Source organism: Syngnathoides biaculeatus, chromosome 22, assembly GCF_019802595.1.
Source record: "Syngnathoides biaculeatus isolate LvHL_M chromosome 22, ASM1980259v1, whole genome shotgun sequence".
Taxonomy (NCBI): Eukaryota; Metazoa; Chordata; class Actinopteri; order Syngnathiformes; family Syngnathidae; genus Syngnathoides; species Syngnathoides biaculeatus.
Window position 1 is genome coordinate 10,699,248 of NC_084661.1, and position 26,448 is coordinate 10,725,695.

The window sequence follows — 26,448 nt, forward strand, 5'->3', positions numbered from 1 at the left end:
TGCCGCTAGGCGCTTTATGATGCACCAAAAATGTGATCTTTGAATCGGACTTTAAAATGCCACTGATGCGACGTGTTCTTCTTGGAAAATGTAATACACAGGGTTGGCCAAAAGTAGGTGTACGTGTTACATTTTCTTTTCATTGAATTACTTTTACGGGGTTTTTTTTCCGCGGTATCTTTTTTCCTTCCTTCCATTACACCTGTTTTATAATTAACCCCTCCGTACAGGGCACTTAACCACGCCTCCTGAAGTGACATCACGCCACGTGCGCTCACGTAAGACAAACAGTAAAAATGGCAAATACAATACAATACATTCTTAACTGAGACAGACTCTGCTTCTGATTTCATTCAATCATTCACACGGAGCAATGTTATGCTAGCGGAGAACGTCTCATTCATTTATACGAGACGTGTTTTAAAAATCAAATTTAGGGCATATTTTCGTGCAAACACAGTCTGGTTAACTTTCGGCCGCGAGCCAGCAAGAAATCAATATGTTTGTGCAGTCCGATCATCGCTAAATATCGCTCAACAAAGAATAAGTGTGTCAAACGTTCACACGTAGTGGTGTTATGCTAGCGAAGAACTTCGAATTCATTTATACGAGACATGGATTGAAAATCAAATATAGGGCATACCTTCCTGCAAACATATGTGTTCCGGTTGATATTAGATGGATTTAGTTGATGATGCGGTCTTCCACAAAGTTTGATCCATCGAAGGCATTTTTCGTACTGGGTCTTCGGTTTTGGAAAGGGTACGAATCGAACTCCACCAACTAGCCTTTCAGGATACCTGTCGTCACTATTACAAAGTCCGTGACTACACCTCTTAACCATATTTTTTGTTAAATAACCCAAATACGCGATAAAACGCTAACTAAGCCTATACAGGACCATGCAATGTTGTCTGAGAAAATGGCGGGAGCAAAAACAGGCTTTGGTTCATGCAGATCTCTGGCCTCTGATTGGTCAGTGATGCGGATTGCGCAATATCCACGGAGGGGTCAATTCACGCATTATTCATGCAATTTTGCATCATTCCTTCCTTTACATAAAACGACCCTTCTGCCCTCATTCCTTGTCCAATACTGTTTTATTTATAAGGTTTATGCTTACTTTGGCCCACCTTGTATAATTAATCTGCAACTATCATAAAATGTTTGGTACTTTTATTTTATATAGGATATATTAACAAAAAAACATATTTCCTATTCACTCGTTGAGATGGCTTGAAATTTATTAAAACCTTGAGCTATTTCCATTTTTGCATGAAGTGGCAACCAAAAGAAGAATCTTCACAAATTATTCAATAATTATTCTTTATATAACACCTTTGTATGATTCTGTTTCAAAAACACAAATCTGAATGCTCCTTCCTGCGTATTGAAGATTCATTGACATTACAGTGCAGAATTAAGATGATCACAACGATGATTAATATGTAACTGGCACAAGTGTGTTGATGCATGTTTTTGCTTTATTCACTTTGTTTCTATGATTGGTGAGCATGCCTTGGGCTAATGGAAGCACACCTGTTTCTGTTTCTAATACAGTAAACCTTGGCCAATTTGCAAATCATATTTCATAAGCATGAGGGGCGGAGTAGCAAGTGTCAGCCAGCTTTAGTCAGCCGGCTTGACAGCGCACAGCAGCGTGATAGAAAGTTTAAGTCGCGTTCCAACAGGCAGGTGAATGAATGAATGAATGAATAACATTTATTGTCATCATACAAAACTGTACAATGAAACGGTGACGGTTTAGCATCTTTTGATGTTGACAGTGCCGACAAAGGTTCAGATCGCTACTTTCAGTCGTGGGCGTGAACGACTGGTCAACCGGGAAGGGTCGCTAGAAACGCAAAAGATTTTTTTTTTCCTCTCTGAAAAGTAAGAATTTTGTCTCAAGACTGGAATTTTTACTGTAAAATTACAATATTTTTTTTCTTGGAAAAAGATAAGAAATAAAGATAACTTTTATATAAATATATTTTTAAAACATTTAAAACAATAATCGGTCTGATTACTAAATTTTTTTTTTCAAAACTTCAAAACTTTATTTTAAAAATGCACACATTTGTTTTGAGAAAAGATTCAATTTTTTCTTATGAAAAAATCAACTTTTTTCTAAAAAAAAAACATAATTAATTTTTGTGATTGCTACTTTTTGTTGAAAATAATAAAATGATTGAGCATAACTTTTTTTCTTCGTAACTTGGGATTTTTTATTACAATGTTACGTTTTCTAAAAAAAAAAAACTTTTCTCAGAAAAACAAATTTTTTCAAAAAAACTTTTTATAGATAATACAGCCTTTTTAAAAAATATATAAGATTATTCTAGAAAACACCTTTTCTGGAATATGAACAATTTAAAATATGATTGAACTTAATTCTTATGAGATTACTTTTTACTAACAATTTTAAATATGACCTTTTTCCCTTGAAAAATATTGTAAATGTTTTTTTCTTTTTCAGGTTACTCCACGCCATCCTTTTTACAGTTTTTTTTATGATTATCTTAAAGGCAAGGATAATGTAAGATGAGTTTAAAATGATATTAAAAGCAGTCCACATACAATTATGTGGCCCACTTCTGTTTATTGTTCAATTCTATACCAAAATAGCAAATTTGAGATGGTGCAAGTATTTTATTTTTGTTACAAAACCCCTTTTTAAAGTAAATTGGGCAATAGTTGAACAAATTTCATCTGGACTTCATTCATTTTATAACTAATTCTCCTGTCTATACGTAGTAATATGACGAGACGATCGCTCATTTTTTTCTGTAGGCGTTTTTCGCAATTTGCGGCACGGCTCATTCCCCGCCCCCGGCCAATAGCATGGGTTTACTGTATTATTATTTTTAAAAAGACATCACTCGTTTGCTTGCACTTTGCCTCTATCTTTCTCTCTCCCCTCCGGTCGCACGACGGCGGCCGCTGTGCCGCCGACACGCCCCGCGGGGGAGACGTTTCAGACATTTTCACGACTCAGCAACCGCTGAGCCTTCAAATGGGACATGTCACGTGACTTTTAAGATTGCGATTGTGGTCTGAAACGGGTCCCACGTGGAGGTCGGCGGCCTGGGGTGCGGCCGTGACGACTTAAGAGCACGTCGAGACTAACTCCGACACCTTTTCCGACACGCGTCGAAAAGGCGTCGCCATTTTTTCCTCATCCCCTTAGAGTGTGTGAAGACGTCATCTCCTCGCTTCCTCCCAGCTTCATCCTCTCAGAGGCCGCCTCCTCCTCCTCCTCATCCTCCTCCTCAGACTAACTGCTGCAGAGAAGCTCTGAGTTGGTGCCTCCCCCCACCCCCCGCCTCCACGCGACTGTTTGCCCTAAAATGAATTCCCATTCAATTGCACTGCACTCGCAGTTATGTGATCAGTGTGCCTACTGCAGTATTTCCTCAGGGTGTCTTTCACTTTAATGGTGGTTGTCATTATCATATGTCCCTCTATTCCCTTCCCTTTATTTCAAGTATCATTAATTTAAATATACTAATATTATCTAACTAGTGGAAAATTTAACAAAAGTACCACAAAACTGTCAGACAGCATTTAATGAGATTATACATTTATATATATATATATAGAGAGAGAGAGAGAAGAGAGAGAGAGAGAGAGAGAGAGAGAGAGAGAGAGAGAGAGAGAGAGAGAGAGAGAGAGAGAGAGAGAGAGAGAGAGAGAGAGGAGAGAGAGAGAGAGAGAAGAGAGAGAGAGAGAGAGAGAGAGAGAGACGAGAGAGAGAGAGAGAGAGAGAGAGAGAGCGCAGGTGAGGAGCGGTGAAGGAGGGAAAGGTGATAGACAAGAGAGTAATATATATATGAGATGTAGATTAATAAGACAATTTTTAACATTTGTATATTTTGGGTTTTTTTTCAAGTATATATATATATATATATTAATAAGACAATTTTTAACATTTGTATATTTTGGGCCTTTTTTCCAATATATTATATATATGTGTAAAATATATTGATGAATTGTAATTTTTAAATTTATTCCACAATTCAGGAGGAAAATTTGGATTCAGGTTTACGCATATTGGGAAAAATAAATGTAAAACAATAGAACCATGACAATTGTAAACAGCATACAATGAAGGCCTTTATATTTTTTCATTATTTCAAAAATTATATTTACATTTTATTATATCTGTCGTAGTACATTGCATATAAATTTTGATTTTTGCTGTTCAAATATAAATTACAGTATGAATTTTAAAATATATTTCAAAATAGATACTATATTCAGTAAATGATAGAAATATCCATTTAATTGGTTTTAACATCCATAAAAGAATGCAAACAAAATTAGATCGTACAATATATTTTAAAATATACAATTTAAAAAAACAGCTCTTTTAGAACTTTGCAAAGAAAGGTGCCTTTTATTAATAAAAATGTTTTTCTACATTGAACAGGGAACTCCTGAAGCTTGTTTGGCTGCAGTTTATGAACATAAAGTTTTTTTCTTTCATGTATTTTGGGCGCATAAACGTGAGTGCAGTTGCATTTCAGAGCAACAGGAAAGCCTAAAACCTCCTCTAACCTGCCAGTATGTGAGCTTCCGGATCCCGAGTCTTTTTGACGACTCAGCAGTCACATGATCGAGCATTCATCTGTCACCTCTTTGTGGTCTTTTCATTAACTTTTTCACATTCATGTTTCTTTTGTTTTTTTATGTCGTGTCGTGTTTGTGTTCCGCTTTAACTCAGCTCCGAAAGCTCTCAGATCTCCCGTGCTCGTCCCGTGTCCCCAAACGCCTCACGCTGACGTCCCCGCCGCTTCTCCTTCCTCTCCAAATCTCCCTCCCGCCGCCTCTCTCTTCCCCTCCCCTCCCTCGCCTCCCTCCGTCTTCCGCTTCCCCTCGCCCCCCGCCTCCCTTCCCGTCTACCTCCTCCCCGTCGCTCCTGTTCTGCCTCACCTGGACGAGCTCCCCTACTCCCCCCCGCTGCCCTCCTCCCCCTGCACCCCCCTCGGGTGCTCCTCTTCCTTCTCTCTCCCTCCTCCCATCTTCTCCTTCCCTTCGCCTCCTCCCCCTTTCTCCTCATCCTACCCCTCACCTCCTCCCCCCTTTTCCTCCCTCTCTCCTCCTCCTCCTCCCAGTCCTCCTCTCCCCACTTCTTCCTCCCCACAATCCCCCCTTCCTCCAGGTGTCCCACCTCACTTCAAGCGTGACCCTTCCGTCCCCGAAGTTTACATTTAGACCGTACTTCCTCACGTAATCAATCCACGAAGTCACCAGGGTGCTAATGAAGTCATTTAGTGCAAACCAGGCAGCTCCTTTTTATATCTTTTCATATCAAAATTTGACCATCATACTACAGGATGCTTCGGAAATCACACACGCACAATGTGACTTTTCTACTGATGGATTGTTCCCATCGCGAACCTCAGCTGACTCCAGCGGGGGCTACGTGGTGTCCTTGATTTGCTCACTAGCGCGTCTAAACTCATCGGTAAAATGGACCTTTCCGATGGCGATCTTAAGCTCCGCCCCCTTAGCCACGTCCCACAATCTTCCAAAATGGCGATTGAACGGAACATGTTTGAAGTCGATTCTCTATCGCGTATTCCAGATAATATTAGGCTATGTTTTTTTTCGCCAAATATGTCAGACTTGTACAAGAGAGTTCTACAGAGAGGTCGCAACTATATCACGCAAGGATACGTACCAGGAATTAAGATTTTGGACGGAGCGGGATGCAATGTGAGAGTTAGAGTGAAATGTTAGCGATCGATGCAAAAAAAGTTCTTATTGAAATCCAACAGGATAAAATAGTGGAATCGTACTGCGCATGTAAAGCAAGGTGAGTACTTTTTACTTGGAAAGATCGGGAGTAATATCATTGTAGTCTTTAGAAGTGATTGGGTGTATTCATTTGAGTTGACTCGTAATGGAACCCAGTTCTCTGTCTTAAAAGTCCGATGTGACACAAATACGCAAATTTCTTTTGCATGACATCGCGCATTTATGTATCGCTAACCCAACTCTTCGGCATAAAACATTACACACTTCATTCAGCAGCTCAGTGATACGCTAACAAAGTGAAAGTTGTTCTCCTGCAATGTATAAAGCACTGATAATAATATAATATACAGCCTTGTGTTTGTTGATATTGTCCACATTTAGTTGTACGTGCACTCTTCCACGAGCCTTAATCCATCGTAGACACTTCGTCAACTGTGTTTTAGACTCTGGAAAATGAATCAGGGATATCTTTCATCAGAATTGCACCTGAGGACCATTTTCTTCGTGACATTAACTTTTCCAAGCGCACGCTACTGACAACCAGCATTGCTTGTGGGACAATATGGCGGCAGGGGCGTGTCAACCCAGGGGTTAAGACAATGCAGCTATCTGATTGGCTGTTATTGTACGAGTGATTGACAGGTCGGAAAGGTCCATTGCTTGTATCTAAAAGACCGACGACATAACAACCACTTTAACCAAAAGGAGTCTTTCATCAAGTGTTTCATATTTTGCTGAAATATTCATATTTTATGAAAGGAGCCCAAGATTCAACAATTATCAACATATTTTTGCCGTCTCGCTAATCCAATTCCACCCCCCTTTTGTCAAACAACATGAAACAATAAAAAAAAACACTTTGACAACAAAATGTGACTTTCCGAGGGGACTCGTAAAGCAACTGAATGTATGTCTGTAATTTAGGTGTGAAATCACTGTACTCTCCCTTTATAATTTATGTTTCCATTTTATGTCGCATTTCTTCTGAAGTCACACATTTCTATTAGTGGATGCGAATATTACTCCCAAAAGCATCTCATTGGTACTGCAGTGTACTTGTGGCTTGCATTTCACAGCATTTTCCTTGCCATGGGCAGATTGCCTTGCTTTAGGGGCGGAATCCGTCTCATGCGGCGCACTGGCCCTCATCCCGCCCCGCTTAGTGCTGCGGCAATGGCGAGCCTGGCTTTCGTGAGCATAATCCAGCCCACGGGTCACTAGTGGGGTAAAACCAAAGAATTCAGCGAGGCTGTCAAGACAGGCATGCGCTAGCAACGTGGAGCTCCTTTCACACTTGCCCGTCCATGTCGGCTTCAATCGTCAATATTCTGACTTCCGAGGTCACCTCTTAGGAAGTAAATGTAGCGGGCGCCATTTATTTTCATACCTGTCCTTGATATAACTCGCCGAAGAAGGCAGTTGCCGTATCGCATTTTTGTCACGAGCTTCCGCCAAATGCAGGACTCCAAGACGAGGACATGATGTTAGGCGTAGTTTTAGTCAAGCTAAGGTGGCATAGAAACACGATGATGAGGATAGTGCAACACTACACTATTTTAGTGGTGGAGATTCCGACTGTAAGTGAATGCAACTCACCAACTCAGGGCACAATGAACTGGGAAATGCCAGTGACCAAAACTCCAACTTAAATACACCATCTAATTACAGTCCCAATGTGAAACAGTTGTGAGCGGTGACAGGTGTCACCAGCCAGGGCAGTGCCCACGCCCCTCTTGGCCGTGGTCCAGCCTGGCTCATGACAATTTTGGCTTCTCACATTCAGATCATTCTGATCTGGAATGGTGACGATTGCTTTTAACGCAAAAGAGGCGTGGCCGAACGTGGGTCGTTCCACTTCGCAAACTGTCCGCAGCTTCCTACTATGCCTTTATATGTCCTGCCCCCGGGGGGTGAGCAAAATATGGGCCGTGGGCCACACGTGCTCACTGAAAAACTACATTAGCAAGACTCATGTAACGTTTGCTGCATGAAGTGAGCTGTTTGTCTTGCTCAAATTGTAAAAGTTAAAATCAATTTTTTAAATTCTCATTTAATGATAATCATTGAATTAATGCATATGATAAAATATTTGCTGAATAAATGTTTTACAAAGTGTATACATTTACCATTCTTTAAATCTGTTCTAGTAGATAATTTAATAATGATCTTTATTACAATAGTGACAAAATAATTATTGCCCGTTATATTTGAAATCAACTATTTTACCTCTTATTTTATTATAATAAAATTATTTTCTAAGTAATGCAATTTTTTATGTTTTTTAATTTAAAAACAATTTTGATAACACTATTCACGGTGGCTCAGCTGATAAAGCGTTGGCCTCACAGTTCTGAGGACCCGGGTTCGATCCCAACCTCGCCTGTGTGGAGTTCGCACGTTCTCCCCGTGCCTGCGTGGGTTTGCTCCGGGCACTCCGGTTTCCTCCCGCATCCCAAAAACATGCAACATTAATTGGACACTCTGAATTGCGCCAAGGTGTGATTATGAGTGCAACTGTTTCTTTCGATGTGCCCTGCGAGTGGCTGGCGACCAGTTCAGGGTGTACCCCGCCTCCTGCCCGTTGACGGCTGGGATAAGCTCCAGCACTCCCCAGAACCCTTGTGAGGATAAGCGGCTAAGAAAATGGATGGATATTCTTAAGGTTTGCAGTCACCAGACAATTTTGTGTTTTTCGTGAAATTTGCAGCCAGTGTTTAAGGAGCTCACAGCGTGCTTTGTGTGGCTTTTGAACAAGTGTCGCCTCGTTCAGCGCATCATTTCATCACCTCCATCGCACTTCCCTCCCTCGTTTCTTACTGTCTTCCGATCCTACCTGCCCCCCCCCCCTGACCACTCCCCGTATGCTAACCCTGCTGTCCTCCTGCCGTTCACGTAGGATACCACCAAATAGATGCGGAGCTGCGAACCCCCAGTGAACTACACTGCGCTCCCCCCACCCTCCTGCATTCCGACGACTTTTTGCATGACGGCGAAGGCGGCGGCAGTTTAGTAGACTCCCCTAGCAGGCCTAGTGAGCTCTCCCTCGTTTGCGAACCCCCCCTGGTGCGTGTGGAGGACCCCAGCGAGTCGCCCGACAATGACAGGAGGGCGGCCAAGCGGCGGGCCATGTTCGAGGGCGCTTACGCCCCCTACGAGAGGCGGGGGGGGCACCACGAAGAGGAGGAGGATGACGAAGAAATGACCCAGGAGAGGCTGCAGAGTCTCCTGGAGGACATCAAGCTGGAGGAGGGAGGCCTGGAGGACGAGGAGATGACGGAGGAGAAGGTGCATGCCATCCTGGAGCAAGTGCGGCAGGCCGAAAAAGACTTGTGTTCGCTTCCAGGATGGAGAGGAGGTGAAGCGGAGACGGTGGAGCTCGGACCCGCCTCCGAGGAGGGCAGGTACGGACGCTTCATGCTAATTCGTGCTACCTGAGCGAATAAAACTCCCGTCCGTGTCCATCTACAGTGAAGAAAATAAGTATTTGAACACCCTGCTATATTGCAAGTTCTCCCACTTAGAAATCATGGAGGGGTGTGAAATTTTCATCAGAGGTGCATGTCCACTGAGAGAGAGATCATCTAAAGAAAAATCCAGAAATCACGATGTATGATTAACGATTTATTTGTGTGATCCAGCTGCAAATAAGTATTTGAACACGTGATAATATTTGGTCCAGTAGGCTTTGTTTGCAATTACAAAGGTCAAACGTTTCCTGTAGTCGTTCACCAGGTTTGCACGCACTGCAGGAGGGGTTTTAGCCCAATCCCCCACACAGATTTTCTCTAGATCAGACAGGATTCTGGGCTATCGGTGAGAAACACGGAGTTTCAGCTCCCTCCAATGATTTTTTTATTGAGTTTAGGTCTGGAGACTGGCTAGGCTTCACAGTAGGGATGGTGTTCTTGGGATGGAACTCATTATTTGTCTTACTCCAAACACGGTTAGTGGAATTATGACCAAAACGTTCCATTTTGGTCTCATCTGACCACAAAACTTTCTCCCACGACTCCTCTGTATCATCCAAATTCAGAATTCTAGCTGATAAACAGGTGTTCAAATACTTATTTGCAGGTGTATCACACCAATAAATCGTTGAAAAAAATCATACATTGTGATTTCTGGATCTCTCTCACAGTGGACATGCACCTATGATGAAAATTTCAGACCCCTCCATGATTTCTAAGTGGGAGAACATGCAATATAGGAGGGTGTTCAAATACTTATTTTCTTCACTGGAGGTGGAGACCATCGGTGACGCCTATATGCATCTGATTCAGAATAATACATTGGGTAGAGGTGGACTTTTAAAGGCGGACTAATGGGTCTTTGAGGGTCAGAATTCTAGCTGAGAGACAGGTGTATCACACAAAAAAAAATCATTTAAAAAAATCATACATTGTGATTTCTGGATTTTTCTTTTGAGATTACCTCTCTCACAGTGGACATGCACCTACGCTGAAAATTTCAGACCCCGCCATGATTTCTAGGTGGGGGAACTTGCAATATAGCAGGGTGTTCAAATACTTATTTACTTCACTGTATATGTCTGTCTTCTATCTAACACTCTCTATATTGAAGGTATTCACCTCGAGCAAGTGGTTCTGAAACGTACCACTGTACTTTACATCTCTTTCTCTCTCAGTCCTGATAGTCTGGCCGACTCGCTGGAACAGCCGCCGGCTCAGGGCAGCAATAAAGGAGAAGAGGAGCAAGGCGGCGAGCGGTCAGCTAGGAGAGTCCAGGTGAGAAAGCGTCACGTGAGAAGCTCCAAATTTCTTGCGGAGCATCGCTGAACGGCTTTACAATATCGCTCGTAGTGGGCGCAAAATGTCCAGTGTGAGCGTGTCTTTGATGATGAGGAGGAAGAGGAAGAGGTGGAGGAGGAAGAGTCCAGCTCCGAGGAAGAGACCACCGTGACCACAAGGGTTTTTCGAAGGCGGGTTGTACTGAAGGTGTGTGACCGCTGCTGTGCGGTGTGTGCAGTGCAGTGCAGTGCAGTGCAGTGCGCGGAGAACGACCAGCGGGGGGCGCTCTCAGCAGCTTGTTAGCAACCGGACACTAGCCGTTTTTCTTGTGTTTGATGATACAAAGAATACGGCGGACCATTTGGAGCAGTGCGATGTGTCGTGTGAACAAATTTGGACTTTTCCATCCGATTGTGGACATATTTGCGTTTGGTTTGTTTTGTGGTGACGAAGTCAATGTCCACACATGTGCTCATATTTACGAACATATCGATAGCACGATAGTGAAGTTGGGGAGTTTTTGTTTGTTTAAGTCATCAATACATCTGTGCACATGTAAACACGGCTGTAGTTGGAAATTTTGTAGTATTCCACATTTGACGTCGGTGTAGCAACGGAGATGCTCGACCCACGTGGTGAAGTTGTTTTTGACACGTGCGTCCTTCCCCCTCGCCTGCTTCAGGGAGAGGAGGCCCGCAACGTTCCCGGAGAGTCCGTGACGGAGGAGCAGTTCACTGACGGCGACGGAATTCTGGTCACCCGAAAAGTAACCGAACCGCCTCGTCTTTGTACTCGGCACTTTGTACACGCACGTACGACCCCGTCGTCACCCTGCCGTCTGTTGGCGTAGGTGATCAGAAAGGTGGTCCGCCGCACGGTGGGCTCGGAGCGGAAAGAAGCGGTCGCCGAAGAAGGGGGCGCCGCTGCCGCCGTAGCGCCGAGCGCTGGCGCAGGAGGGGGGAAGGGCAAGAGGCGGGGCAAGCACTTCCGGCAGGGCCACAAGGTTGCCGTGGTTGTTTTAACTTTTTGTGTGCCAGACTGCAGAATACACGACTTACAAGAAATTAGGAATACAGTAAAGCCTCGGTTCTCGAACGTCCCCGTTTTCGTCGCGACAGATATGGCAACTCCCAGCCTAGCGTACTCGACTACTAAAGCATACATTTTAAGCAAAAAAAAAAAAAAAAATTAATTATTTTATTAAATTAAATATTTAAACTATTTGTGTATTTCTACTATGCAGTTTATTATCAGGAAAAGTTAAAATATGCTTTAAAAAGCCTAATTTTTTAGGCTTGGAACGCATTATTTCTTTTTCCATTCATTGTAATGGAGAACATCGATTCAGTTTTCGAACAAATCACTTCTCGAACCGTTTTCTGGAACGGATTGTGGTCGAGAACCGAGGCATCACTGTTATTTGGCTTTTGGGTTACATGTAATTATTTTAGTATGAACCTAAAATGCACCATAACATCTAGAGATTATTTTCATTTGACCTCTGCTAAAGGTTCATCCTGAAAATTCACCCAAAAGTTTTAAATATTTCTCTTTTTTTGGGGGGGGAGTACTAAGTATAAGATGTAGATAGCAGTGCGTTGTTTATCACTGCCAGAAGGTGGCGACAGATTGCAGTAAAACAGTCGTGAAGTTTTTCAGGAGTGTTTTCATAATTTGTTGGTTGTGTGTGTTGGGTTCATTTTGTAACGTGTGTCTGTTATGCTCGCATAGCAAATAGTGTAGTGGCCTCCCTGCTGTGTTATGCTGTTGTGCGTTGTTTCTGTTAACTAACTTTATATTCAGAACATGTCGCCCCAGGTCTTTTAGGGACAGATTGAAGCTTTTGTAGGTTTTTTATTTTCTAAAAAAACGCTTATCGTGTGGCGTAGTGTGTTTCTGGTGTGCTGTTGTTGTTGGCTTGCCGCTGTGAATTCAACCAGCCTACAACTTCCCATGGAAAATGTATGACTAACATTTAGAAAATGGAATTTTATTCCATCTACAGTGCTAATGCATCAAATCGCATTAGCTTCTAGCTCGGTGGCAGGTGACGTCGAGCCCAGCCATGACAAAAACGCTAAAATTGTGTTTTTTGTGTTTTGTTTTGTTTTCGGGTCCTCGCTTTTTCCTGCTGCTCAGCCGGGAAATGGGAACAACAAACCAGGAAGAAAAAGTCACTCGTAACGGCAGCACCTCCCGACGCAAACCTGGTAGGTTGGTCAAAAATAAATTCAACTTTGCATATTTAAGTTATATAGTGAACTTTTAACCCAGTGTAGGCAAAGTATGGTTTGTGGGCCATTTGCAGCATCCTCTGTTTTTTTTTTTTTCCATCTGACCAACTCTAAATTTCCATTGTGTTGCATTTGTTTTCCCCTCGCTTTATTTATTGATTGATTTGCATAATACACCAGTTGATTTATTGTAAATTAAAAAAATACTACTAAATAATGTATTTTACATGTGCCTTAAACATGTTTATTGTACTTGAAATTATTGCTTGATTAAATGTAATTACATTAGTTACAATCCAAATAACATTATTACAAATAAAAATGAGAGTAGATTGTTCTTCATTAATAGAAAAAAACGTGAATTTTTCAAAATTAATTAATTAAAAATAATTTCATTAACATTTACCAATGTTTTATGTATTTTTAGAAAATGAGTTAGTTATAGTCTAATTAGTAGTCATAACAATACATTGAAAAATAAAATCAATTGTATTAGATGACAGATTTAACATTTTTCATTTACATAATGAAATAATCAGGTAATTCTTAATTAAATCCATCGGTCCATTTTCCCATACTGCTTATCCTCACAAGGGTCACGGGCATACTGGAGCCAATCCCAGCTATCATCGGGCAGGTGGCACCCTGAACTGGTCGCCGGCCAATCGCAGGGCACATATGGACCAACAACAGTCGCACTCAGTTATTTTATTAAAATAAACAATTTCACATAAATATTCAACAATAATCTATTTGATTAAGTACATGGTTGATTAGGATTAATTTGCTATAAGAATATCCTGTGACCCTTGTGAGGATAAGCGGCTCAGAAAATGGATGGAGGATAAGTGAGAATAAATAATGGGATTGGAAATATTATTCCAGTTATTTTTATTTTGTGCAGCTTTCAAGGCGGTGTTCTCAAAATGTTGGTGGAAAAAACAGAATTGTGACAGTTCTGCTGTAGCGAATTGATGGAAAAATCCCAGAATCCTTTGCAAATCTCATCATTTGTTTTTTCTTGATTTTCTCCAACAGTTGCAGGTCCGCTGGCCGTGGTGTGACCACACACTCATCCACCACACTCGAGCCGGGAGGGAAAACGGACCAACGGGCAGCGTCCGGTCACACCCAAAAATGGCACCTTTTGTTTCTGTTTTTGTTTTTTCAACCTTGAGCAAGACAAAAAAATAATAATAATATTTTGGCATGAGCAAGCATGTCGACACACAACAGAAGAAACTATTTTTTTTTTTTCCCTGACGGTCGGGAGACGACGAACGGGAAGCTCACGGGACGCTCTCGTCCTCGACGTGACCGGGACCAGAACCCGTAGATTGGCCCGGACGCCTTATTTGGTCTCGTTTCCTCCTGGAACCCGACTGAGCGGTGACGAGTTCTTTTTTTTTTTTTTTTTTTTTTTTTTTTATTATTTTTTTTTGGAAATGAGTGTACATACAAAAATGGCACCGGATGAAACAATCAGTCGCTTCACAACTCGTTTATGCACCGATTGGAAGCTCGGACCCGACAAAAAACAACAAGCGTGAATGGGAAGAAGCCGTGTGTGCGTGTGTGTGTGTGTGTGTGTGTGGACTGCATGTGACGCCATTTTTGTTTATTTTTTTTTTTAATTCCAGCTTCTCTCCCCTCGCCTACTCCAAAGCACTGGAATTCACTTGGAGATGCTGCCGCAACTAGCACATATTTTGTCTTTGCAATAATAATTAATAATGATGATGATGATAATAATAATAATGCAACGCTTTATTTTTGTGTTTCACGTGAATACGCTTCAGGCTTCTCAAACTGGACTGTTTTTTATTTGGATATTTCGACCATCCATCCATTTTCTATTGCGCTTGTTCTCATTCGGGTAACGCGAGCTGGTCCCAGCCGACTTGGGCGCGAGGTGCGCGGCACACCCAGGACCGGTCGCTGGCCAATCGCGGGACGTAAAGACAGCCCATCCCTCCTCACGTTCACACCTGCGGACAGTTTGTCTTCAGTGAAGCTAACGTGCATGTACAGTATTTTGGAATCTGGGAAGAAGCCGGAGTAAATCCACGCGAGCATGGGTAGGACATGCAAACTGCACAGATTCGAACCTCAGAACTGTGAGGCAGATGTAACCACTTGTTCACCATGCTGTCCTATCTGATATATATTTTTTTTTATTTAACACAAGAACAGATAATCACATTTTTACCAACATACTCCAAATGTATGGCTTTATACTGGTACTTTAACACTGTTTTAAAAAGAAAAAAAATCACATTTTTTGTTCCTGCGTGAAGCTTTTGTTTTTTTTTGTTTTTTTTTTTAACGCATATGAAAAAAGCCTCTTGAACCTTCCCTGACGATTGACGAATCAACATGTATGACACAACGAACATAGGCTACACTGGACGATCCGAGACGTTATTTAAGCAGAACAGAAAATAAATTGTGTTCAAATTAAAACCTCTGTCGGATGTTTTTCCTGCCCATTTTATTTCAGCGGACGCATCGTTCTTTAGAAGAATGTCAAAAAAATCAAGTTTTCAATGATAATCTTATTGTGGTCAAATACTGTTACTTTACTGTTTTTTTTTTATTATTTCAGTATATTAGACTATCACATAGTATATAATCATCTATTTCAAATAATGCACCAATAGATAAAACATGATGTGCGGGTGAACTGGAGTGACTATAAATAGTCGGCATAAACAATGAATTAACAAAATGTCAGCCGAGCCAATGTGAAGGGAAGGGCAGTGGGAAACGTGGCTCGTATTGTGAACATCTCGTGTCCAGAAATTTGAACTACAGCATATCGCTCAAAGGATTTTGACTTTCATAGTAATATACGTCTGCGCATGCGTAAGAGGAATTGCGTGTGTAGTACCGCCTCCTCCCTGCGGGTGGCGTGCGAGTGTTTTCTGTCAATTTTTTGCCATCGAAGAAAAGCGATGCTACTCTTAGCCATTTCAAGCTAGGGATGAGTAAACTAAAAGAAGACCACTTTTTGTCACCTAAGTTTTTTTTTTCTTTTTTGGCTGGCTAGTTGAACTTTAAAAACGTTCCTATGTGGACTCTTCGAATGTTGTCGCAACCGGTAAGTTGCTTTTGTGATTGTTTTGTACACATGCACAAAACAACGCGTATTTCGAGCACAATAATAATGGCTTGGCTCGACTTTCAGTAACGTCAACGTGTCTGACGTATTCGTCTAGACATGTGGCGTAAAGCACATAACAAATTTTGGCAAAAAGAATATAATTAAATTTAAACGCGCACAGGTGTTCCATAGGACCTATCAAATTGTTTCAACTTTCCATCTGAGGCATTGGTGCCACCTATCGAGCAGGAGGACAAATTGACCGATACTCAATGGTGCCCAAACCTGGCATTAAAAGTGAGCCTGCAATCATTCATTCATGTATTTTCTAAGCCGCTTATCCTCATAAGGGTGGTGGGAGTGGCGCACCCTATCCCAGCTAACTCAAGGTGAAAGACGGACGACACACTGAACTGGGTCGCCCGTCAGTTGAAGTTCGTCGGTCGAATATTAGTTTGTGAATGTGTATGAAATGATAATGTGGCTATTAAAAAAAAGTTTAGTTTTTTTACCCTTATTTTTTAATGTCTTACGTTGCAAAAGGTATGAAACCATTTCCCCCCTCACCACTAAGTTGCATCAACTGTCACAGCAGTGGAATAAATGTTTGTTGATATGTAATGTGACTATAAATGCTTCCTCTTGGAAAAACAAACAAACAAACCTTGTGAACACTTGTGTAAACACGTTAATTAAAACATATAGTTGAAATTAGAAGTATACATACACTGCATTAACACATTTCATTTTTTGTCTCCAAAAAATAATGTGAAATTCTCACTGTTGTGGCGTTTCAGAAAATTAAACTAATTTTGGTGAACCTGTCTGATCAGAAACAAGGAGAGGTTTAGTCTGATTTGACTTCAGCCAGTGAGACACCAAAAAAATGAAATTTTTGCACTATATTCGTACTATTTAACGTCATAAAAATAGTCATGGCTCGCCTCTCCGTCACGTTTTCTCATACGGAACTTTACAGGTGACCTCTTCCAAAATATTTAAGGCTTAGGATCACGTCGTATTTAATCTCAGAAGTTTCCAAAATGGTGATAAATGACTGATTTTGCTTTTTGTATAATTGCCAGCCTGTTCAGCACGGTTGACTCAATTTTTGCCTTCCAGCAGGCTTTGTTCTTATTTGAAAAACAATATGAAAATGGTTCCTATCACGTTGTCTATTTTATTGTAAGAATTAGTCGCATTTTCGAGGAAAAAAAGAAGTCATTCGAGGGGTCTAGAAAGCGGCCTTTCTGTTTACAGCCACATTGTAAGTGTAAGCAGTGCACATCAGCGAGGATTCAATTTATTTAAAAAAAAATCCAGAGTAAGTAATAAAATCAATTCAACCACTTGACCCATTAAATGATATGTGAATTTTTTTTTTTTTTACCCAGTTCATAATCTTTTCTATATGTCATATTAAATATTAACCTGCGCTTGACTGACTTGGACAAGCAAACGTGCTTTGTGTATCAACATGTTGTACTTGTGTTTGGCAATGCCCAAACTAGCAAAAAAAAAAAAAAAACCCCAAAGCGACTGACTCGCAACACTGACCTTTTGCACACGGGCCCACATAAAGTGTGCGGCGATGTGCGCACTGACTGATATCGTTGCAGGAAATCGGGGCTAAAGGCCAGGGATGTTTTGCTGGCCTTTTGAGGTCATCCACTTTGTGTTCCGTCAAGGTTTATCGATAAAAGAGGACAGGCTACACCGCGAAGACCAAATTGTTCTAGTTTCCCAAAATTGACGATCGTAATCACGCTGTCATTAGGTCGTACCTCGGGTTCTTCTCTTGTTCTTTGTACTCTAGATTCTGAGGAACTGACAGACTATTGGCCCCCAAAAGCTATCGCTGAACGGTCATACTGGTCCAGTTTGACGTCTGTCAGCGCAGTAAACCTGAGATTAGGAGGAGGACCCTTGGGTATTTTTATTTAGGTACTCAAGGTTTATTTGTGACAGGGAAAGACATTGTGCCCTTTGTGGACAAAGCATGCACAGCATGGTGGTTGAGTGTTTACCTTGTCTGCCTCATAACTCTTGGATTCGCAGTTCAAATATCGTGGAGTTTACACATTCCGCTCATGCATGCACGGGTTTCCTCCCACATTCCAAAAATTTAAATGTTAGCTTCATTGAATTATCTAACTGTCCATATGTGTGAATGTGAATAGTTGTCTCTACAGTGAAGAAAATAAGTATTTGAACACTTTGCTTTATTGCAAGTTCTCACTAGCAGGATATCGTTCGTCAGAATTGCATGTTCCCCAAGCGCATCTGAGTACCATTTTCTTTGTGACATTAACTTTTCCAAGCGCACACTACTGACAACCAGGATTGTTTGTGGGACAATGTGGCGAGGGTGGCGTGTCAAGCCAGGGGTTACGACAATGTGGCTATCTGATTGGGTATTATTGTACGAGTGATTGACAGGTCGGAAAGGTCAATTTCTCCGTAGCCCTTTCTAGCCGTGTGGAATTGTACAATTTTTGTCTCTGGTGTCTTTGGAGAGCTCTTTTGTCTTGGCCATGTTACAAGTTTGTGTTTTACGGATTGTATGGGGTGGACAGGTGTCTTTATGCAGGTAACGACCTCACACAGGTGTCTTTATGCAGCTAACGACTGTCACACAGGTGCATCTGATTCAGGATAATACATGGAGTGGAGGTGGACGTTTAAAGGCGAACTAACAGGTCTTTGAGGGTCAGAATTCTAGCTGATTTTTAAGTGGGAGAACATGCAATATAGCAGGGTGTTCAAATACTTATTTTCCTCACTGTAGGTGGAGACCATCGGTGACGCCTATATGCATCTGATTCAGGATAATACATTGAGTAGAGGTAGACTTTTAAAGGCGGACTAACGGGTCTTTGAGGGTCAGAATTCTAGCTGAGAGACAGGTGTTCTAATACTTATTTGCAGCTGTATCACACAAATAAATTGTTAAAAAATCATACACTGTGATTTCTGGATTTTTCTTTTTAGATTATCTCTCTCTCACAGTGGACGTGCACCTACGATGACAATTTCAGACCCTTCCATGATTTCTAAGTGGGAGAACTTGCAATATAGCAGGGTGTTCAAATACTTATTTTCTTCACAGTACGGTTCCTGTGATTGGCTGGTGACCATTTCAGGGTGTACCGTAAACTTCCACGATTCTTGAAGGATGGGAGTAGGGATCGAGTTCTGCTCTTAATAGGAGGGGGAAAAAATGTAACTTTGTCATTGACACCCTCCCAAAGATATTCATAAACCTTGATTAATAATTTGAACTGTATTCCATCGACGGCAGTTTTTGTTTACTGTAATCTCAATCACTTTGAACTCTCGAATCACTGATGGTCTAGAGGTACAAGTTTCAGTTCCCACTCAGTGACAGTCTCAATGTAAGTGCGAATGGTTGACCATGTCGATGTGTGCCCTGGGACTGACTGGCAACCATTTGAGGGTGTGCCCCACCTTTTGCCCGAGGACATCTTGGGATAGACTCCCACACACCAGGAGCCTGACCAAGATCACCAGTGTTGAGAATGGGTGGATGCATAATTTCTAACTCATTTTACTACTTTACCCTTCAAAATAAAAGGCTTGGTGATTATTTGATTTGATTGGCAAGAAATGAGTAGAAAAGAAACAACACGCATCAGGGATGTGGTGATAATGACGTTACTTAAATGAAAGTTCTGTTCGACTGGATTCCCCTTGGACCATGATGTTCGCAGATGATATTGTGATCTGCAGTGAAAGCAGGGAACAGGCAGAGGAACAGTTAGAAAGATGGAGGTACGCACTGGAAAGGAGAGGAATGAAGATTAGCCGAAGTAAAACAGAATATATGTGCGGAGGAGGAAGAGTGAAGCTCCAGGAAGAAGAGATAGCGAGCGTAGACAACTTCAAATACTTGGGGTCAACAATACAGAGCAATGGAGAATGTGGCAAGGAAGTGAAGAAACGGGTCCAAGCGGGGTGGAACAGTTGGCGGAAGGTGTCTGGTGTTCTATGTGACAGAAGAGTCTCCGCCAGGATGAAGGGCAAAGTTTATAAAACAGTGGTGAGGCCGGTCATGGTGTACGGATTAGAGACGGTGGCACTGAAGAAACAACAGGAAGCGGAACTAGAGGTAGCATAAATGAAGATGTTGAGGTTCTCGCTTGGTGTGAACAGGTTGGATAGGATTAGAAATTAGCTCATTAGAGGGACAGCCAAAGTTGGATGTTTTGGAGACAAGGTGTTTCTGGACGATGCGAGGGTAAATCGCACCACTCAGTGACATCACAGGAGCACCCTTCAGGTGTGACGTTTTCACTGTTTTATTAAAAAGTCAAAAATACTCTCTATCATAGTGGAAAAATGCAGTCTAACAGTCAATACAGTATAACAAAGCATCTTTAGCGACTCTAGGCTGTTACAACGGTAATGTGCTGCAGAGCTCCTTTAAGTGGCTCAAGATGGGAAGTGGCACCCGAAGTTCAGTGGCCAGTTCCTGTTGTTGTTCTCGGCTTCCCCGGATCTTTTTTTTTTTTTTTTTTTTTTTTTTCATATAAATGCGATTAGCACCAAGTCTCTACACTGCAGGAGGTCACCCCGTGTTTTTTTGTTTTGTTTCATGTAGTCTTTTTGTACAGCGGTGGTTTTATCTCACGCCACCTTTTTGCTGTGCAAGCCCAGTGCGCTGTTCACCAGGTAGGGGATGATGCTGACGGTTGCCACGGGAACAGTGGCGCTCTTGCAAAAGGAGAGCAGATAAAAGAGGGCAGCGGTGTGCGTGGGCGGTTTGAAGGAGTCAAAGAGGTGCAGCAGCAGGAGGGAGCCGACAATGCAGCCAACCCGGGACGCCGCGTTGGTGTTGCGCTTGGTCTCGGTGTATAATGGCGAGTGCAGGCCCAGGCCCAGGCCGAACAGCGTGCCCATGTTGCGCAGGAGGCTCGCAAACGGTGTGCTGTCTAGGTGGACCCACTCGGGCCTCTCGCACCATCTCTGTGCCTTATCCAGCGTCCACAAAAGGTCTACGCCCACGACTCTGAGAAGCAGGTAGAACCCCACGGCGAAGGAAGTCAGGAACAGTGTTATGTAGAAGTACTTGTTCATGTTGGCGCTGTAGATCCACTGGGTTCTGTTGAAGGCCTCGGCCACGATCATACCTAGGCGTTAATGAGAGTCCAGGTGAGATCACAGCCAGATCATGTTCAACACTGATACTCCCCTACTTAACGGAAATCAAATTTAGATCAGACTTTCTATCGCGCTTTTCTACCTTTCAAGGTACTCAAAGTGCTTAAACACTGTCTTCATTCTCTTACTGATGTCACAGTATCAGGAGTTACTGGGGGTTCAATATCTTCCTCAAGGATACTTCGGCGGGGTTACAGGGGCTCATGATTGAATCCACAACCGTCAGGTTTTAAGACAACCACTCTACCACCCGAGCCATGCCGAACATTCAGACACATGAACACTTTCATGTTTGTTACAGTCTTTCAGATATTTCCACAAGTCCACATTTAGCACTTTGCCCCTTCAGTCCAGTGAAAGGTTATGCAGCTACCCATGCCGGATCACACTGAGATCTACTAGAACCATCTAAGAAAAATCTAAGATATGAGAAGTAGATCAGCCTTCTGGAAGTAAGTTGGGAGGTATCCGACTGCTATAACTAGTCACTATCGGGCATACATACCTGAGATGACTCCAGCAACGACCTGGTGGGGGAAGTGGGCTGCAATGAAGACCCTCGATAGACAGACACACACTTGGACTCCCCAGAACACGGTCCAAAGGACTGTCTTCAGGTAGCTGCCAAAGAGAACGTCAAAATCATGTCAGAAATGGAAGCTTGGCCTACTCCGCTGCCTGGGAACAACTAACACTGTCACCGTTGGCTTATCAGAACTTCAGCTGCCTGGACGTCAAAACAACTCAATACCCAAGAGTCAATGATCAACCATGCGTGAGGACAGAACGTTCAATGTGATGAGCTCAGGCTAGAAAACTGTAAACAGAATGTAGGTTTTTGGCTTCACCTGTTGTTGGAGGACTTTCTGCCACCGTGTTTCTTCTTGGTGGCTGTTATGGTGAGAATGGATGTAACCAAGGTGTAGTAGACGCCGGCTGCTCCCATAGCGTGACCGGAGGGGCTTCCTGCATGGCAAAGATGAGAAAAAAATCTTTTTGTTTTTTTGTCCCTGTTGGCAGGGCCTTCAGTGTCACCTTCAAATTTTTCCTACCTGGACCGGTCTCACAGGTCATGGGGTACTGCTCAATATGAGGACGAACACTGGTGGCATAATAAGGCGTCTCGTGGACCCACCAGTATGGTCTTTCCCCAAACAGAATCCTAAACAGAAATATTCATTTAGTCATGAAAAATCTCTTAGTTCCATTTTTGTCCCACCGTACCATTTGAAAACTAGGTTGAGCCAGTCTCCGATGACAGCCACCCAGATGAGCTTGATGCCAACTGAGGACCGCAGGTGGAACCAGAGTGGAAAGAAGATGAAGAAGGTGTTCCTGAGATCTGCTGCCCATGACACCCAAAGGAACCAACCTTGGGCATCCTGGTAGTTGGTCTGCAGGTAGCGGGTGCTGCTCACCCCAAAGCCCTGCAGGGCATCCATGATAGCATGAAACATTGTCAGCGACAAGCGCACGCGTCAGTGTCGAGTGTCGCCAGTGGTGACACGGCTGCTTGTTTTTATAGCCTGGGAGCCCACCACCCAAACGCATGCTCATGTTGATCTTTGGACCTTGCACATGTGTAATAAAACACTGCAAGTCGGCAGAGTTTGGCAGCCCTGGCACACAAACATGCTTGGGGGGGGGGGGACAGGGTCAATCAGTCACATCTGGCGAATTTACCAGAGGTGGCACAGGATGACCAAAAACATGTTTGTCATTTAAATGATTAGCTTCATGAAGCGTAACATTGCACATCTTTTTTTTTTGGAAAATGTTGGTCTGTGCTCAACTTCACGGACTCCTCTTCATTAGAATCTGTTAGTTATGTAATTCTCTTTTGATTATCTGGAGAAAACATCGTACTAGTCCCAACGCCGTCCACTTGTAGATTGCATAATTCTAGAAATGATTAAATGATGTGGCTCGAGCAGATAAAGTCTGATAAAAAACAATCTCCAATTGCCGACTCGGAAGCAAGGAAGTGATAAGAGCCGGCAGAAAGGAAGTCCTCGCACTTGAGGTTATATTACCATCTGTTCGGAAGGACGTCATCGGAAGCCTCTGCGCAAGACAACAAGGACCAGGAAAGAAGCTTGGAGTCTGTTACTAAGAAGAAAAAAAATCTTTTCTAGGAAATCCTTGATTATTGTGAAGGGCATCCATTGATTTCTCTAGTTATAGATTTCAGGAGAGGAAGGTCTGGAGGAGTGTACAGGGTTAAGGAGCCTGTCTCTTCTGTCCCAAAGGCAAACAAACCTGCAAACCTTGAGTAAAGTCCAATGGGGATCACACAGGCAATATAGAGGGGACGGAGTTTGGGTGCATTCTCACTTAAAAAAAGGCACTTGAGCACGTCCTTGTCAGACACAGGTCTGATATCATGGATCTGGTCCACAGCTGGGGTGTGGATTTGGTGCAGCACCTGCAGACCAAATATAGTAGCTACGAAGGTCTGTTCAGTCTGGCCTCTACTGTTGCTGACCTTCATACCACCTTCTTCTTCTTCTTCCCCATCTGGTTCCACGTGCGGAGGGACACGGCGCTTCAGCTCATCTGGGTGGCTGTCATCGGGGATTGGATCAACCTGGTCCTCAAATGGTAACACCGATCAGAAAATGAGCGGGAACTATTTGGGTGTTTGTCGGTGTTTCTGTGGCAGGGTTCTTTTTGGAGAAAGACCATATTGGTGGGTTCACGAGACCCACTTCTACGGGGCAAGAGCAGCTCCAATGCTGCACCAGTTCCCCATGACATGTGAAACTGGACCAGGTACACTTTGACGAATCCCTGCTCCTTATTTTGATTGAATTAGTTTGGTTGATCTGGTTAATCTCACTTGTGATTATACTGCGTATTTGACTTGCTTCCAAAGTTCAGTCCCGCTGTTGTTTTTTACACATTTATGATCAGTGAAGCGCAAGTAAACATGAAGTACCTTCAGTTTCTACTGACTTAAAACTGGTCGGTTCCAGGAAGTCCCTCTGGTCATGCGATGGGCGCTGCAGGGGTTTGGTATGTGATGTTGCCTGCCGTACTAAGCATTGCAGCAAACCAACGGTTCCCGCCATTTCCTTACAAGTGAGTGACAGCAACATGGCTGTGGACTGGTCAGATTGTTGTTGTCGATACTTCCACTGTCCTTTCTGGCAGAATTTTGCATGTGGTTCTTTGGGTGATCACGGGCCTCATGGTGCTGGGGGTGTGCATGTCCAGGGTCTACATGGCAGCCCACTTCCCGCACCAGGTTATCGCCGGCATCATCGCAGGTTAGTCGGACATGCATATTTGTATCATGTGGGTCAGTCAGCTGACCTTGTTATTTGTCAGGCGTGATGGTGGCCGAAGTCATGTCAAAGCTGAAGTGGATCTACAGTGCCGGCTTGAGGACGTATGCCGTCACCACGCTCCTCTTGACCTCCTTTGCTGTGGGCTTCTACCTGCTACTCAAGGTTCTGGGTGTGGACCTTCTCTGGACCTTGGAGAAAGCCCAGAGGTGGTGTGCCAGACCTAAATGGGTACACCTGGACAGCACGCCGTTTGCCAGTCTCCTCCGGAATATGGGCAGCCTGCTGGGTCTCGGCCTGGGCCTGCACTTTCCACCTCTCTGTGGCACCTCTGTTGCTTTCAAGGCGGTGTGCATTGTCTTCTCTCTAGCGTTCCTCGGGCTCTTGGACACATGGACCTTTTCCTCCGAAAACCTGGTGTCTTTCTACTGCTTGTCTTTTGTAAAGAGTGCAGTTGCCCTTTTGATCCCGACAACGTTGGTCCCGCGGGCTCTCTGCTGGATAAGCGCAAGAAGCAAAGGTGGCAAGAACTTGTGACCAATGGGATGTTTCATCTCGGTGCTGGATTATTTCATGTATGGATTTGGGGAAATGCAAGTATGCTGGCATGGAAACAAACTGTAGTCGTGTTGCTAAGGAATCATTTACACATTTCTCTTGTATAGACATGCTGGAAACTAGTTTTGATTTTAAACAAAGGCACTAAATGGTTACGTGGTATCCTACGCAATTTGCTTTCCGGCTTTGAGTTCCTGCATTGTTTTTTGTCCATGTATTAGAAACCAGACAAGTTTGCGTCATGACAACATGCTGACCATGCTATTGGCATCCTAGCATAAGCTTCATATATGATACATTTATGTTTATGTATTGATTCTTTATATGTATGTGGAATAACTCAAATAGGCTTCTACACTGTCCTTGTTCTATTTTTGCACCAGAGTCATTAGCTTTTTTTTAGCTCACTAGTCATTAGCGATCCAATGGGAGGTTCCCGTAATAGCTCAATGTTTTTCCCCCCCACGGGCCGCTTTGTACTGATACTGATTAATTGTGCAGGTTAAACGTTAACCCGAGCATGCGGCCCCCACTCAGCCGGCCCACATAGTGACACAGCCTCCAACACGCGCCATGGGATCAAGGAGCACAGTGTGTTTTGGAAAACACGCGTGTCGCATTACGAAGTGAGTTAAATGGATCAAAGTGTCTAGCTTTTACAAATTGTACATACTTTTAAAGTGAACTAAATGCGGAATCTTGTTTCACCATTTAACAACTCACCTACTTGCACTTTTTTTTTTAAATATAGAACCTACCTAATGACTATTAGTTGAGGAACTCATCGATTCTTTGGAGGTGTGACAGGGAGGGCTCCTCCTGGTGATGATGCGAGAGAAACCAAAGTGGTAAACAGAGAATAGGGACCACCCTACCTCTGTGTGACCCCCCCCCCCCCCCGCCCCCCTTTGATTCAGAATACAGCGTAGATGTCTTGGTTTTTTATTTTACCCTTGATGAAATAGATCCCACACTGTAGTCTACTAGCAAGCTAGTGCTTATGTTTTGCTAATTTACTTAAGAGGGTTCGGGTTGGTTCCCAGAGCCTTTAGGTGCTAATTCTCTGATCATCTCTTTACACCAGATACTTAATCTTCACCCATATGTTCACATTTAATAATATTCATTTATTTTACTGAAATTTGAGGAAGAAAACAGCTGCACAAGTTTTTTTCAGTGTTTCAGTTCAGGTCAGCGGTAGGGACTCACTATTCTGCCACCAGGAATTATCCTGGCCCCAATTGTTTACATCCATCCATCCTTTTTCTTAGCCGCTTGTCCTCACAAGGGTCGCGGGGAATGCCAGAGCCTATCCCAGCTGTCGACGGCCAGGAGGCAGGGTACACCCTGAACTGGTCGCCAACCAATCGCAGGACACATTGAGACAAATAGCCGCACCCACAATCACACCTAGGGGCAATTTAGTGTCTAATTAATGTTGCATGTTTTTGGAAATTGGGAGGAAACCGGAGTAAACTCCACACAGGCGGGGCTGGGATTGAACTCGGGACCTCAGAACTGTGAGGCCAAACCCTTTCCAGCTGCTCCACCATTCGCCCAATTGTTTTACAAAT

At 43.1% G+C, this 26,448-nt stretch overlaps 3 protein-coding genes across 5 annotated transcripts in view; 2 read left to right on the plus strand and 1 right to left on the minus strand.

Annotated features, from left to right (window-relative positions):
- LOC133495201 (ankyrin-3-like) overlaps positions 1–13,923 on the plus strand; it is a 105,915-nt gene extending 91,992 nt beyond the window's left edge. Inside the window, exons 43-46 of the mRNA XM_061809554.1 lie at positions 8,660–9,164; positions 10,409–10,508; positions 12,651–12,721; positions 13,784–13,923. Coding sequence (XP_061665538.1) covers positions 8,660–9,164; positions 10,409–10,508; positions 12,651–12,695 — 650 coding nt within the window. The 3' untranslated portion in view covers positions 12,696–12,721; positions 13,784–13,923. The remainder of the gene's footprint in view (positions 1–8,659; positions 9,165–10,408; positions 10,509–12,650; positions 12,722–13,783) is intronic.
- Positions 13,924–15,696: 1,773 nt separating this feature from the next.
- g6pc1a.1 (glucose-6-phosphatase catalytic subunit 1a, tandem duplicate 1) lies at positions 15,697–25,364 on the plus strand. 3 transcript variants are annotated; one of them, XM_061809980.1, is made up of 5 exons: positions 15,697–15,845; positions 23,565–23,801; positions 24,005–24,110; positions 24,183–24,298; positions 24,360–25,364. In XM_061809980.1, exons 2-5 carry the CDS (start codon positions 23,648–23,650, stop codon positions 24,851–24,853), a joined length of 870 nt encoding a protein of 289 aa, XP_061665964.1. In that variant the 5' UTR covers positions 15,697–15,845; positions 23,565–23,647; the 3' UTR covers positions 24,854–25,364. The 3 variants fall into 3 exon arrangements, with proteins under 3 accessions (XP_061665964.1, XP_061665962.1, XP_061665963.1); XM_061809978.1 differs by lacking the exon at positions 15,697–15,845 and having other exon boundaries at positions 22,931–23,630; positions 23,692–23,801; XM_061809979.1 differs by lacking the exon at positions 15,697–15,845 and having other exon boundaries at positions 22,931–23,630; positions 23,692–23,801; positions 24,246–24,298.
- g6pc1a.2 (glucose-6-phosphatase catalytic subunit 1a, tandem duplicate 2) lies at positions 20,171–22,637 on the minus strand. The gene is made up of 5 exons (XM_061810265.1): positions 22,254–22,637; positions 22,082–22,191; positions 21,878–21,995; positions 21,535–21,650; positions 20,171–20,998 (listed from the first exon to the last, which is right to left on the minus strand). The coding sequence occupies exons 1-5, from the start codon at positions 22,484–22,486 to the stop codon at positions 20,496–20,498; spliced, it is 1,080 nt and encodes a 359-aa protein (XP_061666249.1). The 5' UTR covers positions 22,487–22,637; the 3' UTR covers positions 20,171–20,495.
- Positions 25,365–26,448: the final 1,084 nt, after the last annotated feature.